Source organism: Uncinocarpus reesii, genomic scaffold (genome assembly GCF_000003515.1).
Source record: "Uncinocarpus reesii 1704 scaffold_4 genomic scaffold, whole genome shotgun sequence".
Taxonomy (NCBI): domain Eukaryota; kingdom Fungi; phylum Ascomycota; class Eurotiomycetes; order Onygenales; family Onygenaceae; genus Uncinocarpus; species Uncinocarpus reesii.
The window spans coordinates 1,109,599-1,135,429 of NW_003052497.1; the positions used below are offsets into that span (position 1 = coordinate 1,109,599).

General features: G+C 52.7%; 6 protein-coding genes across 6 annotated transcripts in view; 2 read left to right on the forward strand and 4 right to left on the reverse strand.

Moving 5' to 3' along the window:
• Positions 1 to 3,880, reverse strand: part of UREG_06498 (uncharacterized protein) — a gene marked incomplete at both ends in the record, with an annotated part of 4,761 nt that extends 881 nt beyond the window's left edge. Inside the window, 6 exons of the mRNA XM_002583485.1 lie at positions 4 to 213; positions 240 to 982; positions 1,065 to 1,738; positions 2,046 to 2,161; positions 2,332 to 3,615; positions 3,750 to 3,880. Of these exons, the coding sequence (XP_002583531.1) occupies positions 4 to 213; positions 240 to 982; positions 1,065 to 1,738; positions 2,046 to 2,161; positions 2,332 to 3,615; positions 3,750 to 3,880 (3,158 nt within the window). The remainder of the gene's footprint in view (positions 1 to 3; positions 214 to 239; positions 983 to 1,064; positions 1,739 to 2,045; positions 2,162 to 2,331; positions 3,616 to 3,749) is intronic.
• A 328-nt stretch (positions 3,881 to 4,208) lies between these two features.
• Positions 4,209 to 16,284, forward strand: UREG_06499 (uncharacterized protein; the record flags this gene model as incomplete). Its single annotated transcript, XM_002583486.1, has 2 exons — positions 4,209 to 14,880; positions 15,143 to 16,284. 2 exons carry the CDS (start codon positions 4,209 to 4,211, stop codon positions 16,282 to 16,284), a joined length of 11,814 nt encoding a protein of 3,937 aa, XP_002583532.1.
• Positions 16,285 to 16,799: 515 nt separating this feature from the next.
• On the reverse strand, positions 16,800 to 19,111 carry UREG_06500 (uncharacterized protein; the record flags this gene model as incomplete). The annotated part of the gene is made up of 3 exons (XM_002583487.1): positions 16,800 to 17,913; positions 18,005 to 18,636; positions 18,698 to 19,111. The coding sequence occupies 3 exons, from the start codon at positions 19,109 to 19,111 to the stop codon at positions 16,800 to 16,802; spliced, it is 2,160 nt and encodes a 719-aa protein (XP_002583533.1).
• Positions 19,112 to 19,683: 572 nt separating this feature from the next.
• UREG_06501 (uncharacterized protein) lies at positions 19,684 to 21,310 on the reverse strand (the record flags this gene model as incomplete). Its single annotated transcript, XM_002583488.1, has 3 exons — positions 19,684 to 19,938; positions 19,994 to 21,020; positions 21,081 to 21,310. The coding sequence occupies 3 exons, from the start codon at positions 21,308 to 21,310 to the stop codon at positions 19,684 to 19,686; spliced, it is 1,512 nt and encodes a 503-aa protein (XP_002583534.1).
• A 742-nt stretch (positions 21,311 to 22,052) lies between these two features.
• On the forward strand, positions 22,053 to 23,451 carry UREG_06502 (uncharacterized protein; the record flags this gene model as incomplete). The annotated part of the gene is made up of 2 exons (XM_002583489.1): positions 22,053 to 22,874; positions 22,948 to 23,451. 2 exons carry the CDS (start codon positions 22,053 to 22,055, stop codon positions 23,449 to 23,451), a joined length of 1,326 nt encoding a protein of 441 aa, XP_002583535.1.
• Positions 23,452 to 24,036: 585 nt separating this feature from the next.
• Positions 24,037 to 25,538, reverse strand: UREG_06503 (uncharacterized protein; the record flags this gene model as incomplete). The annotated part of the gene is made up of 3 exons (XM_002583490.1): positions 24,037 to 24,609; positions 24,680 to 25,237; positions 25,308 to 25,538. 3 exons carry the CDS (start codon positions 25,536 to 25,538, stop codon positions 24,037 to 24,039), a joined length of 1,362 nt encoding a protein of 453 aa, XP_002583536.1.
• Between the last annotated feature and the right edge of the window lie 293 nt (positions 25,539 to 25,831).

The window sequence follows — 25,831 nt, forward strand, 5'->3', positions numbered from 1 at the left end:
GACGAATCGATTAGCTCGGAGGTCTTGCGTAGGGCGGCTGTGAGCTCTGCCCCCATGCTCCGAGCTGCGTCGTAGGAGAGGTCGGAGCGGTATCGGCCCAATGTTCGGCGATTCTCAGACGGATCGGTAATGACCTCAACAGCGCGCATTGCATTGAGCTCTGTGTGAATGTCTCCATTGGCTGCGGAGTCGGCGGGCTTTTCGTTGGCTCCCCTATTTGGGAATCATCGAGATTTGACGGTTGCTCGTATGAATCAAGGGTTTCGGCCGAGATGACGGGCGGCAATCCAGAGTCGAGAGCAGCCTGTACTGCGAGTTCAAGCATTGTTGACCATAGTCTCCGCCGCACTTCGGCTTCCAACGGGGTAGTGGAAATGCGGCTCGGGGCGATATGAAGACCAATGGCCAAACCGCACTGGATCAGGGATGAAGTCGTCACCCATGCGAGGTCCCCGCCAATAGCGTTCGTATTTGTTAATAGGGCAAGCACAAGTAAGCATTGTGTTTGAACGCCCCGTAGGTTAAGGTGCTTCTTCCGATAGGGAGCTGTAAGTTTGAGGTGAGCAGCATGGATCCATTGGGTCGCCTGGTCATGCAATGTTGGGAGCCCATCAACATCGTCTGACGACAGAGCATCCTGGCAGAAACACGTCCCAATAGCTATAACAAGTAGAATCTGGAGCACTATGGATTCGTCCGCTGCTCGAGGCGCCTCCCAATACTGCGCGTATTCACGCTCAAAGGTTGGGATGTGCAAAATTCGGAGTACCGACTCAAAGGTTCGTAGATATAGCTTCACTAGCCGATCCGAGATTTCCTTTGGTGGGATAAATTCACGTAGCGGGCGCAAGAGCAACTGCGGATCGGGACCGCTTTTTGCCTTGAGCGCCTTTGCCAGCTGTTTGCATTTTTGCAGGCCGGGATGGCCTTCACCGCGGAACACAGTATTGTTAATACTTTCGAAGAGATTGTGCGGTTCGTACTATATCTCGTCGAATGGCAAGATTAGCCCAACCGCTCATTGTTGAACACTGGGAAAAAAGGAGCTGCTATCGGTGAATTACCCCTTGGAAAAAAGTCATCCAGTGACTCTGAGGATAGAGTCGAGACTTTTGGAATACTATCCGGCTTGGTTCCTGCGAGCAGACGGCGGCTAGTTGCATGGCATTTGTTGCAACTCGGTCCGTGAGACCTACGACAGCGTTCAAGCTTAGAATCTCTTCCGCTGATACATCCGGGAGCACCATATCAGTCGTGGTGTCGAGGTCGTATGGCAGTGAGAGCGGCGCGGGATTGCTTATAGTGCATGAGCTTTGCACTCCTGCGCCCGCGGACACGGTGGTTGCTGGCAAGGAGCCAATCTCCGCTGCTCCATGGAGGTCGTTCTGATAGCTGTACGGCAATGGGGGGAGCTGCAGGCCCGATCCTAATGGATATATGGGTTGAGGAGTGATCGACGGCGGTAGGGGATGGTCTTTGGAACCGCCATCCTGGGCGACTGCGGCATTACCTTTGCCAGCATAGGAGTAGTAGGAGTTGTAATAGGTGCAGATGGAATTGGACTGGATGCATTGGGCACATGGAATGCTGCGGTTACAGGCAATCTTCCGTCGACGGCACTCAGTGCATACCACGGCCTGTCTTCGACGCTTGCGAGATTGGCCACCCTGACCTCCCTGAGCACGCATCTCTCTCCTGCACAGACGTTGACGGTTTGGGCTGCCTGCGGGATTGGGGGCTAGAGGAAGAGAGCGATGTCGTGCATGACGGGACACTCAGGCGGGGAGGAAGTGAAAGCTTATCCAGAGTATAGTTGTCGTGCCGAATTCCAGCTTTGCACAAACACGGACAGCCCTACCTCCGTTTATATAGGAGTATGCAGAGAAGCGGTTTTGGAGTCTTGCCATGCAGCATCATTAAAGCCGACCCTCCAACACAATTGGCCGCCGCTGATTTGCTGGAGAGCTTGAAGGAGTCTGCGGGTTGGTGCCTGCTCGCAACGCGCTGCAGACACGATCAGCCTCCAATGATAGGCCCAGCATGACTGTTGGACGTGGGGACACGAGCAGCGCTGATCCTGATCGCGAGCAGCGAGATATTAATAAATACCGCGTTTGCGGAGGTTGACGGGAAGTCTTGAAGGTGAGCTGACATCAGCCGCCTGCATGGATTAGCTAAGCAGTTACAAGGCTAACCGGATTTGGAATAGTAACCAAACAGGGCAAACACGCCAAGTAAAATTGGGCTCAAACGCTAACTAGATCTGGCTAGCTTATAATTACATAATACCGGCGCTGTGCCAGCCAATCAGCAGTGCGCGCTGGTGCTCACAGCTGATAAACAAGCTTCACGGCGCTGACACCACCGCTCCTCATCCTCTCCAGCCCATCCACCACGCCCTTCAGGCCCTCTGGCCCTTCATCGCGAGGGTGTGCAACGATCGTGCCCGGCACGTCGACCAGCTGCTGGCTGCCTTGATACCATCTCTCCCCGAACGCGCGGTCTTTTGGCCGAATCGGCCGCCCAAACGGCTTTGGCGCTGTCACCGCCTGGCCAAACATCGTGTACACCAGGATGTAGTCCGGTTGGATATCACGGCGCGTGTGACCTCGCAGGGGAACAGGGTTCAGTCCCATGTACTTTCCGCCTCTGCGACCCATTGCAGCGTAGCAGATTTTCATCGAGCTGAGATCAGTGATGCAGTCGAGTACGTAGCCAAGCGAGTCTTCCGTGTACCGGCGGATGTCATCACCGCAGGACGGCGAGCGATAGTCGAAGGCCGCCTCTGCCCCAAGCCGCTTCACCAGGCCAAAGTTCTTTGGAGAGCATGTGCAGATGGGCGCCAGTCCCGATAGCCGCAATACCTGGAGCGCCATTGCGCCGCATGTCGTACTCCCGCCATACACCAGCACGTATGGGCGGCTCCCAGACGGTTTTTGGCCAGTTTGCGCTGCAAGTCCCACGTCCATCCCTGCAGCGGCAGTAATTCCGCCCTTTTCATAAATCTCACGATCCTTGATCTCTGCGTCGAACCCCTGGCGCTGCCGGTAAGGAAGCGGGAGGCCCCATGAATAGTACAGGGCCATTCCCACAGTTGGAAGGGCCGCGCCCATGCTGGCACCCTCTTGATATGAGAAGTGCGGCGGAAGCAGATAGACCAGGTCGCTGGCTACTGCTACAAAGTCAGCCCATGCTCCGTTGTCGGGCCGATCGAAGTGGTTTCCCTGGATGACGCCGAACACAGCCACTCCCTTTTTCAGCCGCATATTCTTGACAGATGGGCCGACGTGAACGATGTCTCCTGCGAACTCGCATCCCGCCGTGGTTCCCACGTTCGGAGCCAAGTCAAGTGTTTTCACGTCCACAGGATTAACTGCCACGCACCGCACTTGGACTAGGATCTCGTCCTCCGCAAGCTGTGGTAGCGGACACGATTCAGCCAACTCTATCTTCCATGGCCCAAGGACTTTGAGCGCGCGCTGAGTTCTCGGTAATGAGACGATATCATGACTCCTCGGACAGGTTGGAAATTCCATCGGTGCGGCCTGCGTGCGCGTTGAGGGGAATAAGGATAAGCGTTTGTTTGCGGAGGAGGAAATGTTAAGGATATTCAACCTCATATAAAAGTATGTCAATAGTATCTGAGGGCTAACAAAGCAATGATCCTGTGTTAATTCGCTCACGCACGTCTTTACTGCACCCGCAAGGAAGAGCCGTGACCCGGAGGCTTATACTATATCTCCACACACCAACATTCCACATCCAACATAAAGAGATGAGCTGAGAACCACCCGTAACCCGGGGAGTTAGTATGCAGGAATATCGTAGGGGAGGATAACATCAACCATGGCCAGTTCCCCGATGTTTGAACCTCGGACATGTCGCCCTCACCTTGGAAAGCTTCAACCAATCTCCGAGCAAACGGAAAAGGTTGGAGCTGGATTCAAGATGATGTCTCCCCGAGTATCCTACATCTCCTGCAATCTCCGTAATCAGCTCCGCAACTCATCAAGAGGGACAATGATACTGAGATAGCCTATCTGTGACTGATATGAAGTGCAAAATGTGTAGGTTCAAAACCAACCTACAACTATTCATGGAATTGTGCTATCCTTTGGTTTCAGCCTTTGAAAATCTGTCGAGAATCTCTCATTCTCAGTAACATCTTTGATACTGAACCTTCTCTTATTGTTACCTCTCGAACCAAGATGTCGAAACCGATTGCCATTATTGGATCAGCATGCAGATTTCCTGGCGGTGCGGACTCACCGTCCAAGCTGTGGGAGCTGTTAAGAAACCCTAAAGACGTGCTTAGCGAGTTTCCCCCCGAAAGGCTAAAGCTCAAGAACTTCTATCATAAAAATGGGGAGCATCATGGTAGCACGGACGTGCAAAACAAGGGCTACCTGCTTTCAGAGGATATTCGTCAGTTTGATGCCTCATTTTTCCGTATCAATCCCGCAGAGGCAGATGGCATGGACCCTCAGCAACGCATTCTCCTTGAAACCGTGTACGAAGCCCTGGAGTCGGCTGGCTGCCCCCTTGAACAAATGCGAGAGTCCCTAACATCCGTTTATGCCGGACTGATGAATGGCGATTTTGCTGATATCCAAGCACGCGACCTTGAAACAATACAAACTCACCATGGCACTGGCACCCATCGAAGCATCCTCTCAAACCGCATCTCATACTTCCTTGACATCAAGGGTGCGTCCATGACAATTGACACGGCCTGTTCCAGCTCCCTCGTGGCCCTCCACCAAGCTATGATGAGCCTACGACTGGGTGAGAGTGACATGGCCATAGTTTCTGGTGCCAACCTCATCCTCGACCCGACGATGTATGTGGCTGAGTCGAAACTCCACATGCTTTCCCCTGACTCCCGGTCCCGCATGTGGGATGCCTCAGCAAATGGTTATGCGCGTGGAGAAGGGTTTGCGGCCATTGTCTTAAAGCCACTCGATATAGCGGTTCGGGATGGAGATGATATTGAGTGTGTCGTCCGTGGTAGCGCAGTAAACTCGGATGGCCGAACAGCGGGTATCACGGTCCCGAGCGCGACGGCACAGACCAAATTGATCAGACAAGCTTATCAAGATGCTGGTCTGGATCCTCTTGTCGACCGGTGTCAATTCTTTGAAGCCCACGGGACCGGTACTCGCGCAGGAGATCCGGTTGAAGCAAGGGCAATCCGAGATGCTTTCTTCCCAGACGAACTAAAGGGTATTGCCCCCGACGACAAGCTGCTCGTAGGCTCGATTAAGACTGTTGTGGGCCACCTTGAGGGCTGTGCTGGGCTAGCCGGAGTGCTGAAAGTCTCCCTTGCCATGCGAAACCGAACAATCCCACCTAATTTGCATTTTTCTACATTGAACCCGGCCATTGTTCCATTCTACGACCGTCTCCATATTCCTACAAAGGCATCAGACTGGCCCAGAGTCCCAGCGGGCTCGCCTCTTCGTGCTAGTGTCAACAGCTTCGGCTTTGGTGGGACCAACGCCCATGTCGTCCTCGAAACATTTCAAAAAGAACCTTCCATAGATGAGCGAAATGGGAGTCATAGTGATGATGAACGGTTTGTGGGACCGTTGATATTATCTGCCCATTCAAAAGACTCGCTCGTGCAGGCTGTTAAAGCCCATGCCGATTGCATTCGCAGCAACGATGACCTCGATCTCGACTCCATGACCTGGACGCTGCAGTTCCGGCGCACGCATTTCAGCAACAATCGTGCTTTCTTTTCAGGAGCGACACGTCAGAAACTTGTGGCATACATGGACGCCTTTGTGGAGGAAAACTCAGCAGCATCCGCAGCACCTGGGGACAGTCACCCTCTAGGCCCTTTAAACGATGGCAGTATCGGGATTCTGGGCATTTTTACCGGCCAGGGCGCACAGTGGCCGACAATGGGACGTAATCTTATTTTGCAAAGCCCACTTTTCCGAAAATCCATTACCCAACTCCAGGCCTCACTTGCAGCCCTTGGAGACGATGCTCCGTCGTGGTCACTAGAAAAGGAGCTTCTGGCCGAAGGGGACAGGTCTCGTGTTGCTGAGGCTGAAATATCACAACCGCTTTGCACTGCCGTCCAAATTGGACTTGTTGACCTCTTGCGCGCCAGTAACGTTGCTTTACGGAGCGTTGTTGGCCATTCATCAGGTGAAATAGCCGCCGTATATGCAGCCGGTATCATCTCGGCTCACGACGCGATACGAATTGCATACTATCGTGGCTTCCACGCAGGGCTAGCTCAAGGCCCCAATGGGAAGCGTGGCGCCATGATGGCCGTCGCTCTATCATTTGAGAGCGCTAGCGATCTTTGCGAAAAGCCAGAATTTGCTGGCCGCGTGAACGTTGCAGCTGCCAATTCTCCGAATAGCGTAACACTGTCTGGCGATATTGATGCGATCGAAGCCCTGAAGGTTTACTTCGACACGGAGAAGATCTTTGCTAGGAAGCTCAATGTTGACACTGCTTATCACTCGCATCATATGAATGCCGCTGCAGCTGCGTATCTGGCATCTTTGGAGGCCTGCAGCATTCAGGTTCATCCCCCTAATGAAGATTGTATATGGGTGTCTAGCGTGCGTGGCGATGCAGAGCTTGTCCTTGATTACGCCGACGACGAAACAACTTTAGATGTGTTAAAGGACCAATATTGGGTTGACAATCTCCTGAACCCTGTCCTGTTTGAACCAGCAGTGGAATGTGCTCTTTGGAGGGCCGGTCCCTTTGATATCGTGACCGAGGTTGGACCTCATCCTGCACTCAAGGGGCCAAGCACGCAGATTTTCAAGGCCCTACTAGGCTCCTCTCTTCCGTATTTTAGCGTTATGCGGCGTGGGGATGACGAGGTTGAGGCTTTCTCAGGCGGTCTTGGTTACCTCTGGCAGCATTTTGGCCCTGCAGGCTTAATTGACTTTAACGGGTATCGCAATGCTTTTGCTGACCCGAGAAGCCAGAAACGGACACCACGACTTCTCAAGGACTTGCCATCATATCGCTGGGATCACAACAGGGTTTACTGGAAGGAATCTCGCATATCAAGCACCTTCCGTCTGGGCGACAGACCTGTCCACGAGCTGCTCGGTCGCAGAGCGATAGATGACACACCGGAGCTTCTGCGTTGGCGTAACATTCTCCGCCCAGCAGAGTTTCCCTGGGTTAGGGACCATGTCGTCCAAGGCCAGACCGTTCTTCCTGGTGCTTCCTATGTCGCAGCTGTTATCGAGGCCAGCAAAACTCTGGTTGGAGAACAGCCCATCAAGCTTGTGGAATTGCTTGACCTGAAAATACCCAGAGCGATTGTCCTGCAAGAGAACAAATCAACTGAGCTCATAACTTCACTTCGCCTTGTCAACAAGACCGAAAGCTTTCTTCTAGCTGAGTTTGCTTTCTCCACAGCACCGGCAGACGATGCTAGTGCTACGATTGAGAAGACGTGCAGCGGGCTTGTCAAGATCCAACTTGGCCAAGTTGATCCGAAACAATCGCTGTTAGCTATACGTGACCAACTGCCACCCAACCTGAACCAGCTGGATCTTGATCTGTTCTACACGAATCTTAAAGGGCTGGGTATTGACTATCGGGGCTCGTTCCGTGCAACCAAGTCTGCTCACCGGACAGTGGGCTATGCTTCCTCCCTGGCGTCGTGGGATGCCACGGAGCTTGGCGAGTCATATTCCCTTCATCCCGCTATTTTAGATGTAGGATTTCACGCTTTACTTGCAGCTTTCGCGGCTCCATCAACTGGCCAGATGTGGGCGATGTACCTGCCAGTACGCATCCGACGACTTACTATCGACCTGGCCAGTTTACGGTGCAATGCACCCACTATCAGAACAAAGACCTCTGCTTGGGTGACGAACTCCTCGGCAAAGGGAATGGAGGGAGATCTCCAAATAGTGTTTGACTCTTGCGTGGGTGTGCAAGTTGAAGGCATTGAGCTGCAGGCGACGGGGGACGCTATGGCTAACGGTGATCGATTACTCTTCTCTAATGTGCGATGGGACACTGACATCTCGTCTGGGATGGACAATGTTATTCTGGAGAAAGAGCCCGACTTGATTGCAGACGCAGAGCTGGTGGAGGCCATGGGCCGCACCGCGCTCTACTACTATCGACAGCTGCTGGACGAGATATCGCCTCGTGAGATGAAAACTCTTGCCTGGCATCAGCAAATGTTCTGGCAATCTGCCCAGCATTGGGTTGAGGAAGTTAGCGCTGGGCGCCACCCAACTGTCAAGAAAGAATGGATGAATGACACACGCGAAATTGTGTGGAAGCAAGCCGAAGACTGTCAAAATAGTATCGATATTGTCATCATGCGCGCTTTAGGTGAGGTCTTACCATCTATTGCCCGTGGCGAGACGCAGCCGCTGGAGGTGATGATGGAAAACAACATGCTGAGCCGATTCTATGCCGAAGCCCACGGGCTACCCCCTATGAATGATTATATTGCGCGGGCAGTCGGCCAGATCGTGCATCGTTATCCCAAAGCCAACATCCTCGAGATCGGTGCTGGGGTCGGAGGAACGACCCGGAAGGTCCTGCCCGCTATTGGGAACGCCTTTGGCCATTACACATTCACTGATATCTCGTCGGGCTTTTTCGAAAAGGGTGCCGAGAAGTTCGCCGCGCACCGCCGCAAGATGACCTTCAAGGTTTGTGATATTGAGAAAGACCCTATCGAACAAGGGTTCGTTGAAGAGGGTTATGATATAATCGTCGCTGCAAATGTTTTGCATGCTACACGCTCTCTCGCCGACACTATGCGGAACGTTCGTCGTCTCCTGAAACCGGGCGGTTATTTGGTGATGATGGAAATAACTGGTGATCTCATGCGTTTGGGCTTCATCATGGGCCCGCTCCCAGGCTGGTGGCTCGGTCCTCAAATCGGCGACGAGGGTCGGCAATGGTCTCCCGGCATATCGCTTGTTCAGTGGGATGATCTCTTGCAACGAACCGGCTTCTCGGGCGTCAACCAGGTGGTCTCAGACGACGCAGTGCCGCACAAACACTATGTTTCAACGATAATCAGCCAGGCTGTCGACAAGGAGTTTGATGTGCTACGCAATCCTTTGTCAGATCTGAGTCTCGTGCCGCCGCTTCCTCACGACCTGCTAATATTGGGTGGCGAGTCGCTTCCCGTCGCTCAATTAGCCAGGAACCTGAAGAAGACTTTCACACTTTGGAACACCACCGTAAAGATAGTCGCTAGCCTTGACATGCTCTCTGTTGAGGCGAACGAGCGCATGTCGGTCATCAGTCTGACAGAGTTGGACAAACCACTGTTTACGGATGAATTGACAGCCGGAAGACTTGAAAGGCTCCAGACACTCCTAAGGTCATCTGATTCCATCCTCTGGGCCACAGCAGGGGCTAGGTGCTCTAATCCAACCTCTAACATGTTTGTTGGCCTCGCCCGGGCGTTACGTACTGAAAGACCGGATATCAACGTCCAGCTCTTGGATTTCACACGGCTAGCAGACGCAGCTCCCGACCTATTAGCTGAGTACTTCCTCCGCCTGGCTCTAGTAAAGCAAAGTACTTATAGAGACAAAACAATGGTATGGACAACCGAGGCTGAACTTGCGTTTGATGGTGAGAAGCTGTTGATTTCGCGCCTCCTCCCTGATAATTCGCGCAATGAAAGGTACAATGCTTCGCGACGCAGCTTCAACAAGGTTGTTACCCTTCAAGAATCAGAAGTGGAAGTCAACACCGAAGGGGGTTTGGTCTCCTTACTGGGAGTGGACTCGAATCTCGCACGCCGCCTGGCACGACCGCGCATTGAAGCGGAGGAGATTCTCAACGTGGACCTGTCAGTAGCTTTTTCCAACTCGACTCAGAAGTACTTCCTCTCCTATGGTTCTATCAAGTCCAAATCCAAGAAAGCCTTCGCTATATCCCAACACAATCGATCAGTTCTTTTGGTCCGTTCTCAAAATACGTTGCTCCTAGATTCTATACCTCCACGAGAAGTAGAGATTGTTGAAGCCGTTGCCGGACAACTCCTTGCTCGCAATCTCGCATCGAGCATTCCTCGAAGGGGGGATGTGTTGGTGTATGAGCCACCGTCTGAAAGTCTCGTCAGAGCCATCGAGTCCAGCAGCTGGTGGAAGGGCCGTCGAGTTCACGTTGCTACCTCACGCACAGACATACCTATTCCCGCATCGTGGATCTTCATAGATCCTCATGCCCTTGCTTCCTCAATCAAACAATTGATCCCAAACAGCGTTACGGCCGTTGTTGACCTTTCCACGCCAGGCTGCCGTGATGTTGCGGATTTTGCTCCTGCAACCGCTGTTATTAGGCGCTCTGAATCTGCTTTCTTTGGGGCCGACAAAGATGATCTAGCTAGCGCATACAATGATGCTCTTGTTACGCTTGCCAATATGCGCGAATCTGAGACAAAGACACTTCCGATTCGGACCCTTTCTGAATGCCGTTCATCTACGATCATATACCCTTCAGTAGTTGACTGGCGACAACAGCCCCGCGAGACATTGTCGGTCCAGGTTAAGCCTTTAGATCCCGTCGGGATCTTCTCATCATCCAAAACCCATCTAATGGTGGGCTTGAACGGGGAGCTTGGTCAGTCGATTTGCGGTTTCATGGTTCGCAATGGAGCCCGCCACATTGCCATTTCTAGCCGACGCGGCGAGGTGAACCCAGGCTGGCTCGAGACGATCCGACGAGAGTACGACGCGGACATTCGTCTTTACAAGATGGATGTCACCAATCGGCAATCCATCATTTCCACTTTGGACCAGATCGAAAAAGAGATGCCCCGTATTGGAGGGGTGGCCAATGGAGCCTTGGTATTACAGGACAGAGACGTTCTGAATATGGATATCGATTCGCTGAACAATACACTTAAACCGAAAGTGGATGGCTCCAAATATCTGGATGAGCTCTTCCCTCATCAGAATCTGGATTACTTCGTCTGCTTTTCGTCTGTCGCGGCTGTCGGGAATAACCGTTCGCAAGGCAACTACCATGCCGCTAACCTGTTCATGGCCAGCTTGGTAGCAAACCGCAGGGCAAGGGGATTAGCAGGGTCGGTTATCCATGTTGGCGTGGTGATTGATGCTGGATATGTGGCAAGACAGGGCCGGAAACTCGCTGAAGATTTGCGAAAACAGGGTTTCATGCCAGTATCGGAAACTGACGCACATTTCTTGTTTGCAGAAGGTGTGATTGCAAGCCCGGCTGACTCCGAACTCCATGCCGACATTTGTATGGGCCTTGAGCCATTCATGGACAGCGCAGACGTGCCATTAAGACCTCCTTGGTACGGCGACGCACGACTATCGCACTTCGTTGTGCAGCCGGAACAAGATCTAGCTGATTCGAAACAAGGAACTGGTGATATGCTGTATTTGAGACAGAGACTGGACGGGGCCACGTCTGTACAGGAGACCAATTCTTTGTTGCAGGAGGCCCTTTTATCCAAGCTTGGGGCCATGATGCAATTAGATGCTGGGAGCATTAACGTTCACGTTCCACTTCTAGACTTGGGCTTCGACTCCCTCCTTGCCGTCGAGCTGCGTACCTGGTTTTTGAAAGAGGTCCATGTCGACGTCCCGGTCCTTCGCCTCCTCGGCGGAGACACGACCAGCGAGATATGTGAGGAGACTGCGGCCCAATACCTCGCTTTTAAATCCGAGCAGGCCCATAGAACAGAGGGAGTCTTAGCAAAATCATCTCAGCCTGACAATGATAACATTACATCTAAGGAGGATTCATTCCTGCGAGAACCCTCGAGGCCCACCAGCGAGAGCAGCGAACCACCTTCGAACACTCTAACCTCAAGTTCTTTGGATGGCCACAATACCTCAGGCCTCCCAAGCCCACCGACTACGACACTACCAACTCCCAATAATGAAAGATTGGCTGTATCAGACACCGAGTCTGCCCAGTCAAAGGGGGAACCCATTTTAGGTACCCAGGCCCAAAAACGTATGGAGAGATCTACCTCTAGAGTCGAGATAATGTCTTACGCTCAATCTAGGCTCTGGTTTCTTGGTCAATATCTAGATGACCCAATAACCTGCAATATCGCCGTCCGATACATCGTCAATGGGCCTTTAGATGTATCTAGGTTCCGCGAGGCCCTAAATACAGCTATCGCACACCATCCCAGCTTGAGAACGTGCTTTTATGCGGACGACGAAACAGGTGAGCCGACACAAGGGCTCTTACGCACACCATTGCCTGCGTCTGGCCTCAAATATCTCCATGCATCGCATGAGAAAGATATCGAATATGAATTTGACCTATTGCGGAGTCGCGAATGGAATATCGCATATGGAGACACATTCGGTGCAACGTTGCTGTCCACAAGGCGTAAAGATGAACATATTGTTATTTTTGGCTATCACCACATCGTTATCGACGGCGTGAGCTGGTACACCATTCTGCGCGATCTCGAGCGAGCATACATGGCTCAACCGCTAAGTCGACAGAGGAAGCTCTATATGGATTTCTCCCTTGATCAACGACAGGCGGTAGAATCAGGGGCTATGGACAAGGCTATCGCGTTCTGGGAAACGGTGCACGCAAACTTACCAGGTGCTCTACCGCTACTTCCCATCGCCTCGGTTCGCCGTCGCCGGCCGTTGCGACGTTATGAAAGCCACACGGTGACTACAGATATTGGTAGTGATTTGGTGGCTAGAATCAAAGAAGCCAGCAAGGCGTTGCGGGTGACGCCATTCAACTTCTATCTTGCCGCGATGCAAGTTTTCTTTTCCAAGAACCTCAATATCGAAGACCTGTGCATTGGCATTACAGATGCCAGTCGAAGCTACGATGAGCTTACCGACGTGGTTGGCTTCTTCCTCAATATGCTCCCGCTCCGCTTCAAAGTTGGCCAGCGTGACTCGTTCGCGGACCTGGTTCAGCGTACGTCCAGGCATGTTCTTGAAGGCCAGGCCAATGGCCACGTCCCAATCGATGTGATCTTAAATCGTCTTAATGTCGGGCGGGATGTGTCTTCCCACCCACTGTTCCAGGTTACATTCAACTATCGAGTAGGCGCCATGGCCGAGTCGAGCCTCGGAAAAGATTGTCATTTATCAGTCCAAGACATTCGAGATGCCCAAAGCCCGTTCGATATCGGCTTTGGCATTTATGAATCTGTCGAAGGGTCGTGCAATCTGCAAGTCGTTGCTCAAAGCTACCTATATACCAGAGACGCCGCCGAACTCATTAAGAACGCATATGTTCACTTACTTGACGTGCTATCTTCAAACCCCCTGCGGACCCTGCATGAATATAGCAGTTTTGAGCCAAGTGCTGTGGAAAACGGGCTCTTGGTTGGAAAGGGCCCGCGTCAGACGTGGGACTGGCCTGATACTCTTTGGAGGAGAGTTGACGACATGGTTACGAAACACACCCAAGATACGGCCGTTATAGAACCGCGTGGAAAACTTTCCTATGGCGAGCTCCGGAGCAGAATCCATCTCGCCGCTTCAATTATCCAGAAAGAAGTTCCTCGCGAAGGATTACGCATAGCCGTCCTCTGTGAGCCTTCGGCAGATCTGATCGTCTCTATGCTTGCGATACTGCGACTGAACCATGTGTATGTGCCGCTTGACACAAATCTCCCCAAAGAGCGACATGCTGCCATATTGGCTGATTGTGAGCCCGCTATCCTGTTATGCCACCAGGACACTCTGGAATCCGCATTGTCGCTGGGGACAAATATCCCAATCCTCAACATTTCCGCTGCTTCGACACAAAAGCTAGGGACTGAAGCTAACCCCCCAGAGCATTCGTCCGACCCATTCCGCCCGGCCTTTCTGTTCTACACCAGTGGCTCGACTGGAAAACCCAAGGGTATCCAGTTAAATCAATCCGGGTTCCTGAACCATCTCGCGCTGAAGGCGTCTGAACTCTCTCTAGAACGCGAGACAATTTTGCAGCAAAGCTCTTTCGGCTTTGACATGTCATTAACCCAAAGCTTCTGCGCCCTAGCCAACGGTGGCACGCTAGTTATTGCGGCGAAGACCCTTCGCGGTGATCCCGTTGCACTCTCAAAACTCATGCTTGAACACGATGTGACTTTCACCATCGCAACACCTTCCGAGTATGCCATGCTTCTGCGGTACGGGAAATCATGGCTGCGTCAATGCACAAAATGGAAGCATGCATGCATGGGCGGCGAAAAGGTGACCCAGCTACTTCTTAGAGAGTTCTTTGAACTGGGTAACCCGAATCTTCAACTCAGAAACTGCTACGGTCCGACGGAAACATCGCTTGCTGTAACGTTTGATGAAATATATTCCAGCACGGTCGGCGAGATCATGGATCATTCATCAGTTGGAAGGGTCCTTCCCAATTACTCAGTGTATATTCTCGATGAAACTTCCGCAGATCCGGTACCCCTAGGATATCCTGGCGAAATCTGTATTGGGGGTGTGGGCGTTGCGATGGGCTACCTCAATCTGCCGAATCTCTCGGGAGCCAAGTTCACGCACGACCCGTTCGCCGATGCAGAGGATGTCGCCCGGGGATGGACACGCATGTTCAAGACGGGTGATCGAGGCCGACTGCAAACGGACGGGTCCTTGATTTTCATGGGGCGAATGGAAAACGACTCCATGGTCAAAATGCGTGGTTTGCGGGTTGATTTAGATGATGTGGCCAACACCATAGTCCAAACTGCAGCCGATATAGTGTCTGAGGCTGCCGTCGCACTTCGCGGAGAGGACGAGGGGCAAATACTTGTCGCGCACGTTGTCCCATATCTGGGACAGGCCGAGACGCTCACTGTGGCCGAATTACAGAAGCTGGCACAAAGCTTGCCTCTCCCGGCCTATATGCGGCCCTCACTTATTGTTCCTGTTGGTCATCTCCCCCGTACGCTGAATGGTAAGGTCGATCGCAAAGCAATGCAGACATTGAAGCTTCCAGCAGCGGCCCAGAATACTGAGAAACGGGGGCCAGAAGCTGTCTTTGGAAGAAGGGGAGCTTAGTCTATTGTGGGAGGAGGTGTTTGGTAGCTCCATGGCTATATCCAGGGCTGAGCTAACACCGGATTCTGATTTTTTCATGATCGGCGGAAATTCCCTCTTGCTGATGAAGCTTCAAGGAGCCATTACGGAGACATTGGGAGTAGGTGTCACTATCACAGAATTATATCAAGCGAGCACTCTGGGCCGCATGGCAGCGCATCTCCATCGAGTGAAGGAGCAGGAGCCGGTCGACAAGATTGATTGGGAGAAGGAAACCGAGTATCAGACGTCGTCCTTGGATCTTCACAGTACGCCATCTGCTTGCTTTCGAGAATGCAACCGTGAGATCCTATTAACTGGCGCACATACCTTCCTCGGAGCCGAGATCCTTCAATCACTAGCCGGAGATAGCAGTGTTAAGCGGGTTCATTGCGTTGCGCTTCCCAAGATTTCAAGCAATATCCTCCCTCGGTCGAGCAAGATTGCAAGCTATCCTGGCAGTCTGCAGTCGGAGTCGCTCGGGCTGTCCTCAGACGACATTTCCTTTCTACAGTCACGCATTGACTTGATCATCCACGCCGGTAGTGTTGGGCATTGCCTAAATAACTATTCATCAGTACGTGCGCCAAACTTGGGCTCACTGCGTTTCCTCGTCGACTTCGCCCTTCCGCGCCGCATTCCGATACACTTTATTTCATCCAACCGCGTGGTACTACTCTCCGGCCAGTACACCCTCCCACCCGTGTCCTTGCACCAACATCAGCCTCCTCTGGATGGCGCTGAGGGCTACACAGCATCGAAGTGGGCTGGTGAACGCATGCTCGAAAAGGTTGCACAAACAACAGGCCTTGCAGTAACCATACATCGGCCATGCGCAGTTTTCGGGCCCAACGCGCCCAGCGAGGATGCTCTTAGCGCTCTATTACGGTTTATAGTATCGTTGAATGCAGTTCCGCGCTTTAAAAACCTCGTCGGGTTTTTGGACTTTGCCCCCGTTGCCGACGTTGCCGTGAGCATTGCGCAGTTGGCACTGAACAGAGACCATAGCGGGGGCACAGGAAAGCGCGTTGTCAATGCAGCGCTTGTTGGAAAGCCTCCTGTGAATATTGTGCATCACTCGAGCGGAGTGAAAACCCCTATTGCTGGATTACGCAGCCGCATTGAGACGCTGTACGGCTCCGACTTTGACGAACTTGATATCACGGCATGGATCGCCCAAGCGGTGAAGGGAGGGATGGACCCTCTAATCAGCACGTACTTGGAGGCGATTGTCGAAAAGGATAAGACTCTTAGATTTGCCTATCTTGGAGAGGAGTTTTGATTTTGTTTGCAAGTTTGTCCTCGGATTGTTTTTGTCGTAAAATTATCAGGGGCAAACCGAGGCCTTTTCTCTTCTTTCATTTCTCAGCGTTCAGCTTTTGTAGGATACCAGCCTGATAGAAAAGTTAGCAATGTAGATTAGCAAATTCAATGCCAAACACATGGCCGCTTCATTTTCACTTATTCAGTATAACTAGATCTCATAAGGTGGTTACTCCACGCGTTCATTGCACCATTAATCGAGTACACTAAAAAGCCCCCTTTTCTGACATTTATAACTACATAAGAGGCTTTGAATATGCGGCTTAATATTGAAACCACTAGTTACATCCATAGATGACTATATTTGAAGCACCCATTTCGATCAAGATTACAAAGAGAACTTGATTATGAAAGCTCTACAGAATACTCAAAGTCTAGATAAACTCCTGAATTGAATGAAGAAACGCCCCCAAAACGCCCAGAAAATAGAACCTCTATCCTCAGCACAAGCCAAAGCTTTTGAGAATTTTAAGACTAGAAAAAGGAAACAGAATCAATGCCAGAAAACAAATCATCCCACTGGAATCCATCTGTGTACATTAGTTCTTCCAAGCTTTCAGCCAGTTGGTTGTAATACGGCGCCTGGCTAGTTGTGGCCGCGGACATTTGATCGGGCATCGGATTTCCGCTATCCAATCCTCTCAAGGCGGATGATATCGCTGGCTGATCGGATAGCTGGGCAGATTGTCCAGTGGCGGCATCTATCGCTGGCGCAGAAGAAGCAGTGGATACGCCGGTCATCGGACGCGGCGTTGGCTCCATTTGCATATGTTGCTGCATCTGCTGCTGTGACTGCTGCCGCTGTTGCGGTTGCTGAGCACGGTACTTCGCCAGAACTTGCATGAGTGATTCATGGAGATTTGCTGCCGCCCACGAGTGGCTCCTTGCGCCTTCAACGATGCGCAGGGCTTCTGCTACATCACCACGACGTATCTCGTCCTGCAGTGACCCTGCCCCGTTGATGTAGGCGTCCATCAGCAACGCAATGCTAGCCAAGAAGACGCCATAGAGCATTCCCGATAGACGTAGTCGTATGAGCACGAAGGGATGCTGGGCGCGCTCGAGCTGGGCTTCTGCACGGATCAGCTGGCGCGCGGACGTAAGGCAAGTGGCTCGCGAAGAGGCGTAGTTTGGGTTGTTATTGGGGCCGGAGGTGAGATACCGGAGATGCAGCTTACAGCGCTGGGTGTGAATGACAGAGTTGAGAAGATAGGCCTGGATGAAAATCCCGCTGGACATTGAGCTCGTGTTGGCTTCATACCTGTCGAGGTGGAAGAATGAAGGAATGTTGTTGATCATCTCACTGAGCTCAAAGTCCATGGCTATGACATGCGCGTAGTAGCTCAATCCCCCGAAGCTGATCACCGCCATTGGGTTGTGGTCAACTATGCTTCGTGAGATTTCCGCCAGGCGAATGCGCTGTAGAAAATATGACATATCTGTCGGCTGGGAGATGGGGAGCTCCAACTGAGGACCGTTATCAACAAGGTCCACATCGTTGATATTGCGTGGCTTTTTGACGATCATATGCCGCGGGTTAACCTGATATACGCCTTCGCCCGGGCCGCCGTATCTGGCGGCCAACATCCTGAAATGATCTCGTTAGATTGCTAGACTCGCATTGAAGAACAGGAAAGGAGAGCGAAGCGAAACCGTACCAGTCAGTAGCGACCAAATACCACCATACCCGACGGCCAATCTCCGCCTGGGTGGTGTTTGCAGTGGCTGCGTTTGATTCATGGTCGATACGATGGAGGCCCAGTTCGCGACTCAGTAGTAGACCTGTAGATATCAGCGATCGATATCGAAGGGAAACACCTTCCAGATTGCTGAGCACGAAGGACAGAATGATAATCCCCTGGATCGTCTCCAGCGCCAGCGCCGGACCGTTTTGCCCGCCATTGAGAACATCGATCGTCTCCTTGATCCACATGGATGTTTGCGAATTGGCATGGGCTGACGACGGGAACAAAGGGCCGTCGCCTCTCACGTCGTCGCTCTGAGTCCATACCTCTGTCGTGATAGCGATGACGCTGAGAAGTAGGACAAGATGGCCCGGCTTGACGGTCCCCTCGTTTTCGACCTGGCGGTAGATATCGTCGATGATAGCCGACAGTGACGGGTGGTGCACGACCTGCAGGATATAGCTGACATCGGTGATGAATTTATCAAGCAGGGCTCGCGCTTCCTCATGCCGCGGAAGCCATATGCAGCGCACCGTCTTTCCCGACTGGACCGTGTAGCTGGGGGTCCGCGAGATATTCCGAATGCGCTCAATCTTAAACACAAGGCCATCAGCATCGATGGGTTCCTATATTCTTAATGGGTGAGCGAGCGCCAGCTGCAGACGACAGAGCACATTTCAAACGTACCCGAGCACTCTGGACCATCGACACACGCTCAAGATGGGCCACAACCTCCTTCACCTGATCAAGGCTCGACGGCCTGGCGATGCCCGCGTCCAGCTGGCTCGCCCCGGGTGGGCGCGATAGCCCAACGCTGTCGCCATGGCAGTCGTCCTGGAGGCCTGTGGTCTGGAACACGCGCCTTTCCAGGTCACTCGCAAGCTTCTTGAGCGACTGGAGCTCCTCAAGGAGATGTGCCTGGACCGACGTGGCCTCAGGAGATGCCAGGGGCGGGATCGTGACGGCAGCAGGGATCGCGAGCGGACTCTGCTGCTGCTGCTGGGAAGGAAGCGCATTCCGATCCGCCACGGCGGCGGTGCGATCCGAACGGCCGTTCTGACCGGCGGACTGGCCGAACCGGCACGTCTTGCCTCGAGACATGCAGTTGGTGCATGGCAGCGGTCGGTCGCACCGCAGCTTTCGCACTCGGCAGAAGTCGCATGCAAAGTTGCCCTTGCGGTTCTGGCGGGTTTCGCCGGCCACGGGCATCCTTGCGAAGACGCTACTGTTCCATGGAGGTGGCCATGAGAGCGTCCGCCCGGGTATTCCGTGGATTATATATGGAAGTGTATGTTGATGTCTGGACGTTGCTGGTGCAGCGCTTCCGTGGAGTCCGCGGAATATCCGCGGCGGTGGCTGCAGAGCTAACTAAATACAGGGATGCGTGAATGAAATATCACAAGGAGCAAGCCGATCATGTTGATCTGTCTGTGGAAACGACTCATTGACTATTAGCTATTACACGGGAAAGCCAACATTCGAAATCAATTAAGATTGCGTCCACAGTCTATCTCTACAAATGCAAAACAAACGCGCCAGCACAATGAAGATTGTATCCACAGGTCGCCGCCAACAGATATGAAGCCAGCTGAAAGAGGCTTTCCGTGCGAAGCAGCTATTTTTGTGTGTGTGGCATGCGTGATATAGGAGCAAGCCGGGGGCCTTCAGACTGCTCAATACTCGATTTTGAAGAGATTAGACTCGCGAATTCGCTGCCCGTAGAGGTAGAAAATAAAAGGCAGGGGAATAAAAGCAACTGCAATAAAACCCAGCACCGAATTGCCCCAGCCGTATCCGAGACTATCGTACATCGCCGGGCCAGCAAGCGGAAGCAAGGCTCCAAAAAGACAGCGGAAGATGGTGTTTGCAGCAGTCACCGAGGCGGCGTAAACCGTGTATGCGTCGACGAGGTACATGGTGCTGCCCATCTGGAATAGATATTAACAACGTCCGCGCGTTTAAATATATCAACAAGGCACTCACATATGTAACGATCATGCCCCCGCCAATAAAACCAGTGCCGATAATAGGTACAATCCAGTGCGTGTCGTGCTGAGCCGTCCATCCGTACCAGAACAGTCCGATAGGCGTGAAGAAGCCACCAAGGATCAGGACGGGAAGTCGATACTCAGGTTTGGTATCTCCACCGTACTTTTGTGTCAGATGTTTAGAGAGTCTATCCGATGTGCCGCCGCAAAAGAAGAGCCCGATAACAGAGCCAATCCCAAGTCCCAACGTCGCTAGACCAGATGCACCGCTCCCAAAGCCATATTTTGTACCGAAGACGCCAGGAAAGGTTGTGAAACACAAATACAGATAACTGTAAACGACGGCGGAATAGAGAGATAGCAAAAAGATAATCGGCGAAATGAGCATCTTAAGTGGGCGCAAGATAGTGAACGCGAATAGCTGACGCGGTGTTCTGCCCGTATCCAACGCCGATCGTAAATCCTGGTTGCCTGTTTCCTTGCGTAGCCGCTCTGTCTTCCGCTTCAGAATCACGTATGGATAGGATTCAGGGATAAACATGACCGGCACCGTCATCACACCCGAGGCAATAGCCATCAGCCAAAAGTTCCAGCGCCATCCAGCCGCAGGAGTCAAATAGCCACCGCAAATTGGTCCAATTGAAGGGCCTAGGATAACTCCAATCACGTAGGCCGCCATGGCACCGGCTCGCTTCTCAGCCGGGACCATATCCGCGATGGAGCCGGTACCGAGAGTGACGGGACACGAACCCATAATGCCAGCGAGTAGTCGAAACACAATGAGCGATCCCAGGCTGTTGGCCACAGCGCAGGCCACGTTGAATACAATGAACAAGACCATGCAGATCTTGTAAAGGATGGCTCGCCCGTAGATCTCCGACAGCGGCGCGATAACAATTGGGCCAAACGTATAGCCAAGCAGGAACACGGTAGTCACGAACGCGGCGAGTGACAAGTTGGTAGAATGGAAATGGGCCAAAATCTCTGAAGCACCAGCCGAACTAATAGTCGATGCTATGGGTCTAGATAAAAACCAAGTCAGCCTATCGTAAGTGATACTAAGGAAACGGAGTTGGGCATACGAAAGGAGCGTCATCAACGACACAATCGTAATGCTCGTAAGCCTTTTGCTCCTAGACCAATTCATCGGATTTTCCACATCGTCAGGCCCTTCAAAGTCGACCACGTTCGGATCCTTTGGCTTCTCTGACCCATCGGGCGACCTGTCCGCACCGGAATCGCGCTCGATATCAGTAGTGAGCCTCGCCAGTGAGGCTTTGTCAGGGACCTTGGACTTTTCATCGTTTGTCATGTTGGATCGAGACGCCGATATGACCCTTGGATTGCCAGATTTTGAAAGGTGCAATTGCCTAGTCGCGAAGGTACTGCTGGGTCGCAATAATCGGCTGTGGATGTGGCTTCTCTTAAATTAGAGCAGAAGCTTGGATCTCCTTTCTTTACATTCGAAATCGGGAAGTACCTGCAGGGAATATATGATTCCTGATTTCGTCATGACCGAAAACATTGCAGCGCCAGCGAGTGAGCTCCGCGGGACGCCGTGGCAAGGCCAGCTCCTTATATGTCCCGGCAATTGGAGTCATGGATCTCAAGCCCACGGAGTTTCACGGGGAGTTTTGGTATCTCATCTCCTTGCTGCACGCCAAGAAGTACTTCCACGGAGCTATGGGTGCCCGCGGAGAGCGGCACCAGATCCTTGAGAGCACGCATCAGAAGCAACAAAAGGAAAAGGGACTGCATGCCCAGTCTAGACAACCTTTCTGCACTGAAGTTTTCGATGAAAACAAAAGAGGTCGTGGTGGTGCCTAGGGTCTGGACCAGCTTTGCAAGGAAAAAGGTTGTATCCCAGGGGTGCAAAGGCCACTTTCTACCAGCAAGCTCAGCCAACGGGACTAACATCGACGGAGCCCATGTGATGTGATACTGGCACATTCCGCCTGTTTGATTGAATTGGTCGAAACAGTCAGACATCGCTCTTATCCCCTAATACTGCCTCCTGTCTGGCACGGTCGAAACCAAGTCTAAATACCATTACGATGGCGCCAGACAAAGTCAAACTTCTTGTTAAATCACTCGGCTTCTTCATTCCCTACCTGGGTCAAGCTACCATCTCGCGAGTGGCTGCGTACTGTCACAGCTGGACGTGGCGCAACACGCCCGACGCGAAGAATGTCGTGGTGCTAGGCGGGTCATTTGCAGGTATTGAACTGGTGAAGCGACTGGGGGAGACGCTGCCGACGGGATACAAGGCTGTGTGGATCGAGAAGAACTCGCACCTCAACTACTCGTTCAACTTTCCACGATTCTCCGTTCTGACAGGGCATGAGCACACAGCATTTATTCCATACGACGGGATTGCAAAAGGCGCGCCGGAAGGCATCTTCTGCCGTATCCAGGACACAGCTGTTGCACTCACAGACCATCAAGTGCTCCTGGCATCGGGCGACAAGATCGACTACGAGTACCTCGCAATCGCGACGGGATCCACACAGCCCCTACCCGTGCAGGTAGCGTCCACGGAGCGTAGTGATGCCTGCCATGAGCTACAGAGCGTGCAGCAGACTATCAAGGCGAGTCAGAAGATTGCCGTTGTTGGGGGCGGAGCGGTAGGAGTCGAGCTAGCTAGTGACATCAAAGATTTTTATCCGGACAAGGAAGTCACTCTGATCCACTCGCGAGGCCAGCTTATGAGCCACTTTGGCAGCCGACTCCAGGCTTACGCATTGTCCGTGCTGAGGGACGAGCTGGAAATTCGAGTTTTGCTGAACGAGCGACCGAATATGCCCTCTGCGGGCAACTTCGCGCGATCGGCTTCGTTGACCTTCTCTGATGGGAGAGAAGAACAATTTGACCTCATTGTAAGCAAAACCCGTCCGACTCCACTGCTCTGTCTCCCTTTTGGACGTTCAGTGCCCTGACCTAGCATACTAGATCGGCTGCACCGGCCAACGGCCAAACTCATCCATTCTCAAAAGTCTGTACCCGAGCACCGTTTCAAATGAGACCTCCCGGATTCTGGTCCGACCGACGCTCCAAGTTCTTAATGCCAACGCACCGAACCAAGACCTCCCGATCTTTTCGTTTGGCGATGTAGCGGATCATGGTGGTCCCCGCATGGCCCGGGCAGGCTGGATGCAGTCCCAGGTGGTGCTGGACAACATCTTAGCCAAGATCCACGGCCAAACACCGACGCGCAAATACACGCCTAACGTATTTCTCGAAGGGGCGATCAAGTTGACGCTGGGCAAAACGCATACCGTCATCTATGCGATGGAGGACGACGGGTCTGAAATGCTGATACCTTCCAGGGATGGGAAGCTAGATCTCGGGATTGAATCGGCATGGAAGGAGTATGGAGTAGATTTTAAACGGGCCAGTGAAGGCCATGCTGATCGTGTCGAAGTCGGTGCTGGAGCTGCTGGAAGTCAGTGTTAGTGAGATATCCATCATTATTAGCATTCTGCTTCTTCTTCATAATAGCCTTGTGCAGTCTGAGACCAGGAAACTATCTGCTTGGGGGGTTTAGCTAGTCCACAATACGAGAAACGATTCAGAGACAAGTTCGCTAAGGACCGAGCATGTCAAGGCAAGATGAGATGCTGTTGAGATACCCATCACGGGCAGTAAGCTACGCCACTAGCTGGGACAAAGCGCTCTCTAGCCAGACGGCCAACAAGCTTGGGCAAGCAAAGAGTCCGAATGCCATCCTTCTGGGTTGGACCACGATGGAGCGACGTTGATGCTGCAAGTGCGAGGACGTTGGGACAAACGGTGGTGTTTGCTGACTAAGCTAGCTATCACCTTAAGGGCGGTTTTAGGGGCTCCTATTAGGGGCGCTTAGGGGCTAGGACCCTAGGAGAGGTCCCAGTGAACATCATCTCGCTCAATATCATCACAATTTTGGCAGAACATCCATCCCAATACAGAAGGGCAAAGCAAGATAAAAATGCGCCTGAGAATGAACTCGCGGTAGTTGATACCGTAGCATCTGCACCGCCATCTACCCTGTGTCTGAACTTCTTACTCCAGAACCCATTCCATCAACGAGGCACAGTTACCCACCGTCTGGATACACTGCTTGAGAGCAAACCGCGGATCCGCCTTCTTGAACAGCGCAACCCACTCCTCTCGCGTGCGCTCATATGAATTGAGCACCGAGAGCATCTGGAGATCCACGCCGATGTTGAGCCGGGTAATGACGCCTGTTGGGCCCAGACCCGCGTCGTACGCCCCTCCTCCCTTGACAGCCCAGTCTTCAGGGGGAGGGTCGCCGCCATCCATGACGATGTCGCGGGTGAGGATACGGCTCTTCTTGGGGTCCATGGCCTCGACGCACCGCCGAATTATCTTGATGGCCCGCTCGTCGTTTTCCTTGTGCAGCACCGTGCTCATAAAGTACAGGTCCGCCCCCTTGACTGGCTGCTCATTGTACTGATCGTGCGCCATGTAGCTCACCCTCCCCTTGAGCTTGACAGGGAGACTCTCATAGAACTGCTTCTCGTACCACGGCGAACTCCGCTGCTGGATGATAAACGTGAGCTCAGGGAAGGCCAATGCCACCGTCGACGCAAGGTAGCCCGTGATGCCATCGACCTTGGAAACCCTTTAGCTTAGTGATGTCCGATGCGGGAAATTATTCTTTTCAGCCATTTTCGATACTCACATTGACGACAGTTGCTCTTCCCAGCTTGGCCCAATCATACGCCCGAATGATGTTCGTGCCCTTCATCGCGCCGCCAGTGCCAAAGAACTGATCCGTGTCGTACAACCGCCGCAGACGGAACCCCTTGCCCTTTACCCCGTTCCACTCTCCATCGTCATCCCCATCCATTATCTGATAAAACGACTTTTCCTCCCCGGGCTTCGCGTTGACGTTGGGCCCGGTGTGCAAGGGGTTATACGAATCTTGCCATTTGCGGGTCGCGTCCACCAGCTTGTTCGCATACCACGGCTGCACTTCCTCGGTATTATGCAGGATCCACGCGCGCGCCAGCGTGTCGCCGACTGCCATGGCGGAGTTGCTCGTGTGCGCCACGTGGCCCGGCTTGGGCGGGTAGAAGTAGTGCTGCGTGTAGGCCTGGGCTAGGATCCGGCGCAGACGGTGTTCGGGCATGCCGACCTTCGTAGAAAGCTCGGCATACGAGATGGAGCCTTCTCGCGGGACTGCGTCGAAGACGTTATACGCTGCCAAAAAGTGCAAGGCCGTGTCGTCATATTTGCTCTAGCCAGTGGGCGCAAGGTGAGTTAGTATAGGGGGAGGGGGAAAGGGGTTTCCTCCGTCCTCGACTTACATTCATGCAGTGCCATCGCAAGTGGTCGGCCGAGCCGGTCGCCAGATTTGCCAGAGCCGATGCCTGTTCGATGAGCAGCATCCGCGCCCGTTGCACGTTGGCATCGAGGGGCAGTTCTCTGGGGCTATCGGCATCGAAAGTGGGCTGCGGGAGATTGTGCTCCTTCAGGTACTTGTCAATCACGGCCACATGGGACTGAATGTCCTGAGCCAGTTCCGAAAGGGTCACCATGGTTCTTGCTGACGTTTTTTGACTCGAGTTGATTGGAAAAAGGCCTTCTAGTTAACTACACAATTCAATGACATTGCGTTATATAAGTTATAATCTTACGGCGCATGCATGATGAATATATAGGAAGCTATTTTGCGTGAAAGCAGTTTTATGCAGCACTCCCTTTCCCCGAAGCTCCCCGCGGAGCTGGAGTGGGCGCTATCTCCAATTATGAGGGCTAAAATATGCTGCCAAACATGATGCATTATGATATGTGCTCCGCCCCCGCGCACAGCCGTGGTGCTTGTAGAAAA